Source organism: Emydura macquarii, unplaced genomic scaffold (assembly GCF_026122565.2).
Source record: "Emydura macquarii macquarii isolate MOO-44397 ecotype Brisbane River unplaced genomic scaffold, CSIRO-AGI_Emac_v2 contig_3345, whole genome shotgun sequence".
Classification (NCBI taxonomy): Eukaryota; Metazoa; Chordata; order Testudines; family Chelidae; genus Emydura; species Emydura macquarii.
The window spans coordinates 2,197,286-2,211,806 of NW_027133482.1; the positions used below are offsets into that span (position 1 = coordinate 2,197,286).

General features: G+C 43.1%; 1 protein-coding gene across 3 annotated transcripts in view; it reads right to left on the reverse strand.

The window, feature by feature from the left end:
- Positions 1 to 14,521, reverse strand: part of SLC4A11 (solute carrier family 4 member 11) — a 217,184-nt gene that overhangs the window by 47,950 nt on the left and 154,713 nt on the right. For all 3 annotated transcript variants that reach the window (XM_067533596.1, XM_067533595.1, XM_067533597.1), the window contains exon 9: positions 8,408 to 8,492. In XM_067533596.1, coding sequence (XP_067389697.1) covers positions 8,408 to 8,492 — 85 coding nt within the window. The remainder of the gene's footprint in view (positions 1 to 8,407; positions 8,493 to 14,521) is intronic.

The window sequence follows — 14,521 nt, forward strand, 5'->3', positions numbered from 1 at the left end:
TAATGTTATTTTTAAGGGCTTCATTTTCAACAAGGTGGGCCTGACTGTGCATGTAATTGGCGAGTGCCTGTACAATTTGTCACTTGAACATGGCCAGAGGTGGGGCTCTGAGAAGGCAAAACCCATCAAGCACTAAAAGCAAAAAAGCAAAGCGAAACAGACAGGTCAGGGGAAAGGCCACCTATTTAAGTGCACTTGAGTATTTTCCAAGAGAGTGTTTAAGGCACTTTGAATGTTTGCAAAGCACGCCTTTTCCAACAAGTCAGATTATTGATAGCACTTAATCTATGCTTTTTACCTTTAAAGTTCTTTATAAACATCTTGTTTGTGGGGAGCTGTACCTCACTATGGCCCTGATCCTGCAAAACACTTAAATGCATGCATTGTTTGGCTCACATCTGTAGTCCTTCAATAGGACTGCTCCCTTGAGCAAAGTTACATGCGTGCTTAAGTGCTGTGCAGGATTCAGGCCCACAGGTGCAATCCTACTCATTTCAGTGACACAATTTACATGGTGAGGTCTTATTCAACATGAGTAAGGGTGGCAGATTAGGATCCACAGTAATTAACCTCTAACTCCTGTGAGACAGGGAAACCAAAGCAATGAGAAGTTAAGCGATCAACACAAGGACACAGAGGGTCAGCGTTATTGCTAAGAACAGAACCGAGGGACACCTATATTCTAGTTCAGTGCATTGATTTCCATTTAGCTGAACATCAGTGTACGCCTTTAAATTGTTGTATTGCACAGTTAGAGTAAAAGCACAAACCACAAAAAAAGCCAATATATATTATATATAAAAAGTACTGAAAGAATGAAAAAGATTTTAAAATGCAGCAAATGTGTAAAATCTTATATATGATCAAGAAAAATCAACAGGGTTTTTGGTTTTTTGTTTGTTTTTTGGGAAACGTAGGCAGTCAAAATCTGTATGACTTCATCAGGATCTTTAGTCAAAATCTGCAGATTTTTTTTAGGGCCAAATTCAGCAACAGGAAATCCTTGGCCCTATTACTTTATTATTTTTTGACCTGATACTGGTACGTCACAAGGAGAGTTATTCAAATATAATCAATAAAAGCTATGTAAGAAAACTGCTGCTGGTGGGCCAAAGTTTATAGAAACCAAGCAAAATCCCACAAGCCACACTGTAGGAGCACAACAGTTCGTAGCTGACTATACTATGGCTTTCATTTTACTCCCAGTTTTAAAGGACAGTTGCAAGTGTCCCAGTTATTTGCATAATTCAAGTGTATCAAACCCAAGTGCTTCAACGAAGAATTACAGTCTATATAAATTGTACACTCCCTTAGAATCCTGTCATGACATCCTGGTTCCATTGATGTTAAAAGGTGCTAGGATTTCCCTCCTAGTCGTCTTGTAAAAACATGAGCCTCTTAGGTACTGAAGCAGATTCTCCTTTAGCTAGCACTAGCAGATCCCTTATCTTCCCTGTGAGGACAAAGCCCTAGGACAACAAAATCATCCTCCCCGCCCCACACAGACCCTCATGACATTATGGCGCATTTTGTTGCTCTGTTTGCGCATTGCTCCTGTGCCCTCTGCTCAGACTGCAGTCTTTACTTCAATAAAAACAATGCCTCTGTAACCTGATCCTCTGACGAGGCATTCATGGTTATTTGTTAGTTCGCAGGTAGTTGGATAATTCAAATGCCCCCTATGCAGTACCATGTTGCTTTGAGATGATTCAGAAATGTCATAGTATTATTCACCTTCAAGCCCGGTGCTGTGTGGGAGATGCTCACTGTTTCTCATCTATTTTTCATTCCATGTGTCCTTAAAGAACGTTACCATTGCATTCTTGATTGCTGCAAGAATTTCAACCTTTCCACCTATATTCTGTACAGATTGCACTATTATTGTTATTTCATAATGCAGTGTTGAGAATCACTGAATTGGATTTCAACTGTGCCCACTAGATTGAATATTGCTTTAGTTCTTGGTTTCCCAGGCATTGTATATTTATGCACAGCCGTTGTAGTGTGTTAATACTCTTCTTATTCTTCAGTTTGTGTGTCAGGGCCACTTCTCATTCTGAAGTGCATACCAGATGATTTGAGTTAAATGAAAATTTCACCTTTCTCCCTTTTTAAAGGAAGCCACATTACTTGGCTTTAAAAAATATTTAATCTGTTTTACACTGATTTTTTTTTAACTTGCACCTTTGTTAGAGCTATTGTCCGTCATGTCTGGAATGTTGGTAAGACAATATCACATTGCTTCAGTTTACATTCAACAACCAGAGTGGTGTGCGGGGTGTACCAGGTCCTTTGAGTCCCCCTGATGGTTCTACCATACCCCACTCTGGAAAAGGAGCAGTGAAGGTGGGTCCTCCAGGCCTGCCTAGAAAGGCTGCAGGGAAGCAACCAATCAGAGCTCAGCACGCTCAGATAAAGGGAGCTGCAGGGCCTGAGCTATTCAGTTACTGGCTGGGACCAGAGGAGCTCGGCATGTGCTCACTGCTCGAGTTCAAGGGAGAACCAGAAGATGGGTTCTGGTGACACTGGCATTCCATGAGAAAGAACTTCAGCCCTGAGGTGGGCTGGGAAGGGGCTATGTGGGAGATGGCCCAGGGAACAGCAGCAACAGAGTTAAAGGAAGCAGCACGTGGCTGCTATTTGTAGGATCCCTGGGTTGGGACCCACAGTAGTGGACGGGCCCATATCCCCACACCAGCCACTGGGGAAATGGCCTAAGCCATAAGAAGGGGACAAGATTCAGTACTAAAATCCCAAGAAAGGGGCTAGAATTAAAACAGGCCTAGAAATGAGACTGAAGACCCCAGAAAGGGCCAACCATTGTTGGACTGTTACACCCCGGAAGGGGTTCCTTCATTAGCTGGACTATGTGTGATTTAGCTGGAGGGCTGGGTCACTGAAGACCCACCTGACAAGGTTAACAGCTGACAGACGGTACCAGGAAAAGGAAGGCATGCAGGTTCGCACCCGGCTGACAGGAGGCGCTCACAAGAGGTGAATAGTCCCTGTCACAACTGGCTAGAAACAATTTTTAAAAGTTACAGGGAGTGGAACAAGTGAAATTTCCAAGCACGCGGATTTCCAGTATATCTGCTCATGCAAAACTGCTTTGATAATTTGAGCTAGTGATGTGCAGGGTACTTCACAAACAGAGTAAGAAAAGGTCCTTGCCTAACCGGACCATGAAACACATATTTACTCTCACTCTGTGTTCCTGCTCTTGACCGATTTTTAGCTCAAACTACAAAACATACTATTTATTTATAGTACAGGTTACCAGAAAACAGATCCATTGAAATCAAAATGCTTTTGCAAAATTGTGTCGTTCTGATGAAATTTTGTTCTGGAGGAAAAAAAAAAAACTCAAAACAATTCTGACAATGTAGAAAATGTCCCATCTCAACATTTTCAGAACGAAATGTCTGATGGGGGTGGGGAGAGGATGGTTTTGAAATGACTTTTTATTTCAATTTTTAAAAAATTTTGTATAATATAAAACAGTCAAAATCCAAACAAAATGTTATAATCCATTCAAATTTATGTAAAAATTGTCCTTCACAGAACTTCACAGTTTTCAGATTTCATTCCAATTTAAAACAGTCAGCTTCTGAAATCCTTCACAAGACGGAATTCCCACCATCTGCATAGCTCTCATTTATAGGCCTTTGTACAGCGTTTGTATAGCACTCACTGTTCTAGTCGCTGTGCCCCACACAATAAAAATACATCAGCATCACCTCTTGAAGGCTCAGCTCTACTTCCTTCTATTAGGCCAGTTCTTCCCAGTGATAGGGGCTACCAGTAGATTCCTTTAGCGCTGGGTGCTCTTATTACATGGTTGCTTTGGGGAAAAGCTCACTTAAAACGTGTGATATGCAATGTATTCTGCAGGGGACGAGATTTGGGCTCAAGTCTGTTCCATCCTAGGAACTCTCTGTCCTGCCCAACAGAAGAAGAAACCTGGCATCTGTCAGCTGATATGTCATAGAGCAGTGTAGCACAGGGTGGAGGAAAGAGAGATGGTTCTGGGAAAACAGGGTACATAGTCCATTCAACATTAACATGAGAACAAGGACCTTGAATTGGATTCAGAATTCAATCATCAGTACACTGAGCATGGAGAGCATTGGATGATGGGTTCCTGCCTGCAAACCTCGGTTTGCTACACCAGACGCTGGTACAGGGTGGCCCCTTGAGTCACCCCTGGTAGAGCGAGCACCCTATAGTCCAGTCTTGCGGTGACAAATACATGGATTATTGCAGTAAGCTACCCATTGCAGAGTACTCATGCAGCACTTTCCATTCAAGGCACTCAGAGTGCTTTACAAACGCTAATTAATCCTCAAGGCCCATGACCAAGCAGGCATAGAGAGATGGAGGGACTTTGCCCGCAGGCGCGCAGCAAATCACAGGTATAGCTGGGATCTAACAGATAATTCAACTCCCCGTCTTGTGTTCTAACCACCAGACAAACATAAAAATGCACATGCAAAGAAATCATCTTTTTAGTTGCTCTGGGCACTTTAACTCCACTTCCGAAAATAGTTTTCTCTGAACATCTTTGCCCATAATTAGTTCATGTAATACACTCTGAAAATCTAGCTCTAAGGGTCTGACGTAAGTGGGGACAAGCTAAGAAAGACCAACTCTGTCTTCACACCAGCTTGTAAAAATGTAGTTACTGCCAAACAGATATGGTAGTCACAGACCACCTGGCGCCACCTTCACCACTCAGGCACAACTGAGAGGATAAAAGAAACTAGACCCATTTCACTCAGCACAGCAGAATGGAAATGCAGAAAGCAAAAAAAGTTGCTTTCCCCCAGCGGCAAGAGCTAATAGCAGGGCTGGGGGGTGACCTCACCCTGCCTTTAGGTGCTTTTTAAAGCATATTATGAAAGCGACAAAAGCAGGTGTATGACACAAATTTCATATAGGGCTGGAAAGCGAGCCCCCCCCCCCCCGCACTCACCCCGCAGTGGCAGCTCCTGTCCAGTGAGGCTGGGCCTGGCTCCCCCACTCCAGGTGTTGTGACCTAGCACACGGGGGCACTGTGGCACTGCCACTTATCCACATTTGGCCTGCCCACCCCTTCATCATGATTGGCTGGGCCAAAGCTGAATGGTGCTACGACCCCATGCCTGGGAGCTGGGCACGGAATCAGCTGCTGCTGAAGGACGTGGGGTGGGCTTGCTCCCTTAGCCCATCATTAACAACCCATTGGCCCCTGTGGTTGCAAATATTTTGCTCCACCAGTTTGCACCATTCTCAAACTGCAAAATAAGACTTTTCAATTCCCCATCAGCTTTTGTGACCCTCCTGCTGGCAGAAAGCCAGATCTTCCTGGGAAGCGGCAGCCTTTGGGCCACTGGCTCTCTGGGAGACTAAGGAAGCCCCAATCCTGTTCTAACCAGACACATCATCATCTGGAGCCTTTCATTGTAACGCATGGAGCTGTTTGAGTAAATGAACCCCAAAATCATTTTAAGTAATAAAATTAAAACTTCCATTACTCCTTGACCTGAAAATAAACTAAGAGAAGGTAAAAACTGCTGATGGTCAGGGGCTTTTTGTATGCCAAGTTTCTGTCCTGAGTCAGTTTTTACAACAACAGTTATAGGCCTTCAAAAATGGGAGTGTTTTCACAGATTCCAAGATCAGAAGGGACCATTGTTTAGTCTGCTCCCCTGTATAACACAGGCCATAGAACTGCCCCAAAATAATTCCTAAAGTGCATCCTTTAGAAAAAACATTCAATCTGGGCTAAACACTCAACGATGGAGAATCCACCATAAATTGTTCCAATGGTTAATTACTCTGTTAAAAATTTACACCTTATATGCAGTCTGAATTTCTTTAGTTTCAGATTCCAGCCATTGAATCGTTTTGTGCCTTTCTCTGCTAAACCGATGAGGTCATTATCAAATATTTATTCTCAATGTACGTACCCATAAAGACTAGTCCAGTCACCCTTCAGCCTTTTCTTTGTTAAGCTAAATAGACTGAGCTTTTTTAGGCATGTTTTCTAATCCTTTAATCATTCTCGTGGCTCTTCTCTGAGCCCTCTTCAGTGTATCAACACCCTTCCTGAACTGTGGACACTAGAGCCAGACAGTATTGTGACACAGTGGTCACACTAGTGCCAGTTATACTGGAGAAAACTGGGTGACCATTTACAAATTATGATTGATGCTCCTAAAATAATAGGTGCATAAAACCAGGTAGTTAAATCCTAGCATAGTAAGTAGGTTGGCCAATAGCCCTAGGCTTCTTTAGATTGCTTATGAACCTAAATAAGACCATATTGTTTGTAGAAGACATTGTGCTGACGCTCCCGTAACTTCAATTTGTAACAGTGTTCAAACACCCACATCACCTCCATAAAGGCTATGGCTGGCTGCCTCACAAAGACAGCAGCAGAAAGTGTGTACTGTACAGATTAAAACTGATTAGTTTATAGAATCATAGAATACTAGAGTTGGAAGGGACCTCAGGAGGTCATCTAGTCCAACCCCCTGCTCAAAGCAGGACTAACCTCAGCTAGGGTTTTGTCAAGCCGCAGCTTAAAAACCTCTAAAGATGGAGATTCCACCACCTCCTTAGGTAACCCATTTCAGTGCTTCACCACCTTCCTAGGGAAAAACGTTTTCCTAATGTCCAACCTAGACCTCCCCCACTGCAACTTGAGACCGTTGCTCCTTGTTCCATCATCTGCCACCACTGAACTGCCTAGCTCCATCCTCCCTGGAACCCCCTTTTAGGTAGTTAAAGGCTGCTATCAAATCCCCCCTCATGCTTCTCTTTTGAAGACTAAACAAGCCTAGTTCCCTCAGCCTCTCCTCATAAGTCTTGTGCTCCAATCCCTTAATCATTTTTGTTGCCCTCCGCTGGACTCTCTCCAATTTCTCCACATCCTTTTAGTAGTGGGGGTCCCAAAACTGGACACAATACTCCAAATGTGGCCTCACCAATACCGAATAGAGGGGAATAATCACTTCCCGCAATCTGCTGGCAATGCTCCTACTAATGCAGCCCAATATGCTATTGGCCTTCTTGGCAACCAGGGCACACTGATGACTCATATCCAGCTTCTTATCCACTGTTACCCCCAGGTCCTTTTCTGCAGAACTGCTGCCTAGCTTGTTGGTCCCCAGTCTGTAGCTGTGCATGGGATTCTTCCGTCCTAAGTACAGGACTCTGTCCTTGTTGAACCTCATTAGATTTCTTTTGGCCCAATCCTCCAGTTTGTCTAGGTCACTCTATATCCTATCCCTACCTTCCAGGGTATATACCACTCCCCCCAGCTTAGTGTCCTCCGCAAACTTGCTGAGGGTGCAATCTACCCCATCCTCCAGATCATTAATGAAGATGTTGAACAAAACCAGCCCCAGGACCGACCCCTGGGGCACTCCGCTTGTGACTGGCTGCCAGCTAGACATGGACCCATTGATCACTACTCGTTGAGTCCTATGCTCTAGCCAGTTCTCTATCCGTTTTATAGTTCATTCATCCAACCCATACTTCTTTAACTTGCTGATAAGAATACGTTGAGAGATCATATCAAAAGCTTTGCTAAAATCAAGATATATCATGTCCACTGCTTTTCCCACATCCACAGAGCCAGTCACGTCATCATAGAAAGCAATCAGGTTGGTCAGGCATGACTTCCCCTTGGTGAATCCATGTTGACTGTTCCTGATCACCTTCCTCTCTTCCAAGTGCCTTAAAATGGATTCCTTGAGGACCTGCTCCATGATTTTTCCAGGCATTGAGGTGAGGCTGACCCGTCTGTAGTTCCCTGGATCCTCTTTCCTCCCTTTCTTGAAGATGGGCACTATATTTGCTTTTTTCCAGTCATCAGGGACCTCCCCCAGTTGCCACAAGCTTTCAGAGATAAACGCCAATGGCTCTGCAATTACATCAGCCAACTCCCTCAGCACCCTCGGGTGCATTGCATCTGGCCCCATGGACTTGTGTATGTCCAATCTTTCTAAGTAGACTTGGACCTGTTCCTTCAGCACTGTGAGATGTTCACCTTCTTCCCATTCTGTGCCGCCCAGTGCAGTAGTCTGGGAGCTGACCTTGTACTGTGTTATAATCAGTACTGATTCATCCTTTGCAGATACCAACAATAAATCAACGTAATCATCAACACAGTTTTAACAGGGAATTAATTTAGATCAAAACCAAACATCTTCATTAGGAAGAGAACGCTGCAAGTGTCTGAAGTCCTTACATATCTATGTTTGCTCAGAATTTTTTTTACAGGTTTCTATCTTGATTTTCTTTTAAATAAAAAGGGCCAATTGAGATATCAAAGAACATATTCAATTCACATCATAAACAGGACATCGTATCACAAGAATTAAAAGCAGGCCAATGCTTCTATAAACATTGGCCAACCTACCGTCAGTGAAGTCCAAAGCGTACACTGGAAATCTTCGTGCTATGTCATCAAAAATTCCCTTGCCAACATTGAAAAATTCATGCAACTGAAAGAAAGGAAGGAAATGTGTCAGTTTAAAGGCTCATGTATTGTTAAAAAGATTAACCTCCTTATTCAGTGTCGATAGGCAATAAAACAAATGGTTTTGAATGGCGCATTCAAATCCAGACAGAGTAATAATAATACAAACAAACAGTTAGCACTTGTATAGCAATTTACATAATCAAAAGCACCATAACCCTTCATCCTCCCCTGTGAGAAGTATTTTTATCCCACTCCCCAGATGGGGAAATGGATCCTAGAGGTTGCTGATGGAGCCATGCTGCCAAGGTGGGAGGAGAAGGGGAGAGAGAGTTTAGGCGGGTAGCCCAGGGCCACAGCCACTACTGAGTAAGGCATAGAGATCCATATGGACAGCCTCGCCTCCTGTAAATCTCTGGATTTTGCAGGTTTGGGTTGAGTCCTGCAGCCTTTTCCATGCAAACTCCTACCCAAAAGGGATGATGTGCGGAGTCTCCAAAACAAGAGACTGGGGGATTTCCTCCCACAAAGTCCTCTTCCTTTGCTTTCCACCTAAGATGATGATCCAGGCTAGTAAATCTAAAGAACCAAAACTATTTTTGCATTCAATAAAATGCTGTAGTCGGTTGTGACCTCTGTTATAGCCAACCCCAAAAGTTCAAAGATCATTAGTCCAACCCCCCACCCCCTCCATCATAAAGATTGACTTTAAAAACCATGAGATTTAAAAAATAAATAAATGTTACAATCTTTGTTTGTTTGTTTCTGGCTCTTTAGGATGCAACAGCTTTGCACTGTCAATCTTTTCTTTGCAGCTATGGGGGCTAGATGCCTCCCCCCCCCCCTTTTTTTTTTTTTTAAATAGAGAGCTGAGATTCTCTTATAGCCTTTTAATTCCAGCAGCTGGGGCTTTAAGAAAAAACTCTGAACATCGTGAGAATCAGAATAAAATTGAGAGTTGGCAACATTACTATAGTAAGTAACTTTTTAGCGTTCAATACATCTCAGCTGCTTTTAAAAACCAGTCTTCAGACTCCTGCACTTTTCTAAAGAGCCAGCAGAACATAATATATTTGGCTCCTTGAACCATGAAAAGGGAAATTTGATTAAGTTCCTTTAAAAATCCTAATTCATCTAACAATTAAAGTACTTAGTTTTTTTGAGCTATCCTTGTCGATGCAGAGCGTAAACACCATACAATAGTTCAGGTGCAAACCTTTAAACATTGCTGTTATTTCAAACTAACTGCTACAAGGATCTGAAGAGAGCCAACAATATGCTTGTTGCAATACTGCATACTGAAAATATGGTCCCTGCCCATAGAGCTTACACAGTCTAAATGAGAGAGTCAATACAATATGGACATGTAACATATACCAATTAACCAGATGGTGGCCCCATCTCAAAAAGGTGCAGATTTATCCTCTTTTTAATGTGGTTGACTATTCATCTTTGAAGGCTAGGTGGAAGTCAAGTGTTTGAAAGGAGAGTTTTAATGCTGCAGCACTAAAAATCAGAAACTATAAAACATTCACCATGAATTGCTTTTCACGTGGTATTGACCAGACTGCAAACGACAGAACTCCACCCGTCTCAGAATGTAATCACTTATTTAGGGGAAAGCGATCACAACTGAGCTGAAAATTAGGATTTTCCCAACCATAATCTAAAGGGATCCCCCACAAATTCAGTGTCTGCGTATTTACTCTTCATCACTTTTCCAATTCACATTCAGCTACTTGGGCAACAGCCTGTTTCTCTTGGCATGGTGCTGACACACCTGTACTGTTGCTGTGTGCCATAGGACTTTATTGTCAGCCTTCTTCTGAAGATCTTTTGCTTGCGTGTGCTGGAGATTTGGATTCTAGCACCTTGTTTGTGGTCTCTAAGCAACTAGGAAAATATGAACTTAAAAAAAACCATTTTAGCGTTGAAGCAGTTTGTGTTTTAAAAGATTAATAATTTTAGAAGCAAGCATTCCCAAAGGCACTGGTAAGACAGAATCACAACAGCTTTAATGAGTAGTGTGTTTACTCTTCTTACTGTAGCAAGCACAGGAGAACCACTCTCAGACTGGTTACCCATAGGGGAGAAAGAGGAAAAAAGACTGCAACCATGTGTTTGGTTGGCAAAGGCTGCTGGCTCAGCGTCTGCCGCAGCAGCACTCACGCATACAAATAGATGTTGGGCTGGGTGCTAGTAGTGGCTGCAGCATAGAAGGAAAAATTATACGAGAAAAAAATTATGCAGAGAGTAAATTAAAGGAATTTTGGAATAAATGAGCAGAAACACTGTTTGTGAGCCTTGCGTCCCTCTCCACATTACTTGAATGCTGAATATTATCACTGGTTTATTTGGCGCCCTAAAATGTCAGAGCGGACAATGGAACTCACAAAGGTTGCCCAAAAGTAATGAAACTATTACTCTTTTTAAAAGGTTTTTGGGGAAACTCAAGTGTTGGTTTTTGTTTGATTTTAATTAATTGTGTATCATACAATTTTAGGTCAGGTTTGTTACAAGGAATTGGCTTCAGCAATCAGTTTCTATTATTGCTGATGATCTTCCCTCCACAGCGGTGACAACCTACATGTTTCTCTAAGCATCTGTCTCTCACTTACCCACACACAACATAAATAAAAAGAAAAGCCCAGCCTTCTTAACATACTTATATATTTTGGGTTGGTCATAATCCCACTTTCCTGCTTGTCCACCAGGGCTCTCAATCCTTTTCTGCGTAACCAGCTTTAGATTTCTCACCAGCTAAAATTATACTTTTAACTTCAATCAACTTCTTGCTTCCCCTCTGGTCTCCAATACCCTCGTAACAGCAGTACCTGTAATGGCCCAGGAGAATAGGTAGCAGCCCTCACCCCCTATATTGTGACTTCAGAATTCCCCCAATGCCTCACCTCCCTTTACCCGCATCCTTCTCACTAACCTCTCAGTTGCCCCAAGTTCCCTTCCTGCTTACAATATAAACACGCACTGGTTTCTCCCCTATTAATACATCACACCCTATCCCCTACAAATTATTGCCCCTTCTCCCCTTTATCTCCAAACTCATTGAGCCCATAATCTGTAAATGCTGCCCCTTTAATTCCACTCTAGGCCGTCTTCAATCTGGTTTCTCCATTTTACCCTTGGTCTCCTCAAGGTCTCCAATGACCTCTTTCTGGTCAAGGCTAACACTCCACTTAGACACCAACACCACACATGCTTTTGTGACTCTGTCCTCCTACTTCCAGGATTGCTCCTTCGGGGATTAATTTGGAGAGTCCTCTTCTGGTCCTCCCTGTTTTTGATTGGAGTCCCTCAAGGCCTCATCCTTATCTCTCTACACGTTTTCCATGTTGCTGAATAAGCTTACCCAGGACTTTGCAGATCATCTTTATGCTGATGACTCACAAATCTGCCTCTGTATTCCAAACCTCTCTCTCTCCATCCACACTAAAATCTGGGCCCCATCTTTCGGCTAGCTCCTTGTGGACATGCAGTTATTAACTGAAGCTGAACATGGCCAAAACTGAGCTCTTGATCTTCCCTCCCCAGAGCCCTCTCCTCATTCCTCAATTACAACAGACAGCATCCTCGGCCATGCTGTCATCAAAGCCCAAAAATCTCTCATCCATCCTCCTCATGCAGGCTGTGTCTAAATCTTGGCATTTCTTGCTACACAGCAGCTTGGATACATGACCTGACCCTTCAATTTACTCTGCCAAAAAACCCTTCAAGCACTCATTATCTTGAGCCTTGTCTACTGTAACCTCCTCCCCCTGCTCTCAATACCTGCGACCCCATCGCCCCCTCAGGTCCACTCAAAATTATCTTTGTGGCTTCTGTCCAACTTCCTCAATCCCCACTTCAAGGCATTCCGTTCGCTCCTTCTTTAGCGTGTCAGAAACAAGCTTCTTGTACCAACTTCCAAAACCTTGGATAATTTAGCCTCACCCTCTCTATCTAGGCTGTTGTCTCACTGCAAAGTCATCTCCTGCCTTAGCTCTGACAACAATAATTTCAGCCTTGATCTCCTGATTCTCCCACACACACACTTGCTCCCGTAGAGTTGCTAGCATATGTGAAAAAATCCAGGTCAAAATGTGTAAGCCCACCATCTGACCTCCAAATTCTCTCTCAATCTCACCTCTGATGCAACGCATACAGAAAACAGCAACCTGATACTAGCTGGGCAGGTGGCAAGTTGCAGTTACTGCTGCTGGAGTGGCTAAGAATTATGCACAAAGAGCCAGCCTATGCTAAAACACCCTATATGTTTGGTACACCTTTCTCACATCTTATCCCACACCTGCTTATCTGTCCACCTGCTCTGTTTGGTCTTTCCGGTTGTAAACGGGGAGTCTGAAGTCTCCAAAAACTACCACAATGTAAGTGATGCATAATAATCTATATAAAATGTATTCTGTCAATGCTATGTAGATATTCTGGCCTTGCTCACCCAAAATCAGTTAATGAGGAATTAGTCCAGTGCTTAGTAAAGAGGAGGATTTCAAGATGGCATAACAAAGGCAGCACACAGCTGTCATGTTTTCTCAGTCCTCAGAGACAAACAGAAGCAGTGCTACCATGCTGTAAGCGGAGTATTGCGGACAACTCGACCTTGCACTCCCGAGAGGTAGAAATGAGTGTTTGCAAAAGAGAAGCTCATTCATAGGTGTAAGGTTTGTTGTCTACTCTCCACTGTTGCTGCAGGATGGGTACAGTGGGAGAGCAGGTGGGGCAGATTTTCACATCATCACACGTTCATTACTCACCCCCACACTAAGGAGAGCTCATGCTTGCGGGCGATAGAGTAGCTGTTGTCCTCAGTGGATTATGGTATTTTATTTCATTTGGGGTGGCTCAGGAGAGAATTACATTTCAGTTTGCTAAAGGCTTGTCTGCTTTGAAGCACTGATGATATTGCCTTTCCCTGTTTCTTAAATCCATCACACTGAAAATGAATAGTCAGGGCCACTGGGGATCACTCATGTAGAAGAATGTCCCACACTGTTTACGTAGGGAACTCACCCTTTTCAGTCAAATGCTATGCCTAAAAGGAGAGAGCTAAAGAGAAAAACCTCGGGAGGAAGTCTAAAGCTTGGCTAACACTTAGAAGTTTTGCTAGCTCAGCTCTGTTGGTTACCCCTAACCAACACACCACAAAAACCCTACTGTAAATGCAATTATTTTGCTGGTATGGTTTATTTCAATTCTGTGAACTGGTATAATCTACACCGGCAAAAGCACTCTTTTGCAGGTATAACTTGCATCTCCATTAGGCGATCACTGGCATAACTACACCAGCAAACCCTTTACCGCTTAGCCACGGCCTTAATCCAAGAAGGATCAGAGATTATGACAAGGTCAATTGATTCTACAATTAGTATTATAAAGCCAGTGCCTATTAAGGTTCGTAGGTCAAAAAAGAAACCGCCAAATAAATACATGATGAAGAAAACTAGAACATGTCTGCCCACGATAAAAACCACCTGAAGGTAAGAGATCAGAAAACTAGCAAACCTCAAGTCCTAGTCTCGCTAAGCCTTACACACACACACAGGCTGTGGTTTCCTACTGCGACATGCACCAGTGTTTACAGAAATGGCTTCAGAGGAAAGGGAGCAAAGGGTTAAACCTGCACTAGAAGAAAACATTGCTGCAACTCACTTGTAACCTCATCGAGTCAGAGGTAACCAGTTTAAAGAAGTGTTTTAAACTGGTTCTGCAAACCTGAACCCTTCTATGAATGGGGTTTCGAAGAGTTCAGGAATCACCAGCTATAGACATGTCTCTGGAAGAAGGGACTTTATGCTTAAAATGCAGAGGACTGGGATAAAGGTAAGAAAGGGCAGGCACTCAGGCAGGCCTTTGTGATCTTTACTTATTCCTAAAACATGGTTTTAAACCCCTTAAAACTAGCCAAAACATATGGATTTGTGATGAACGTTTCCACTCTGCACACTGTAGGCTGCTCAAAACTTCACATTACTTGTAGCCTGGGGAAAAGAGTAGGAGATTAGAAGTGGCTTACACCAATTTATTTTTAGAATTGCAGTT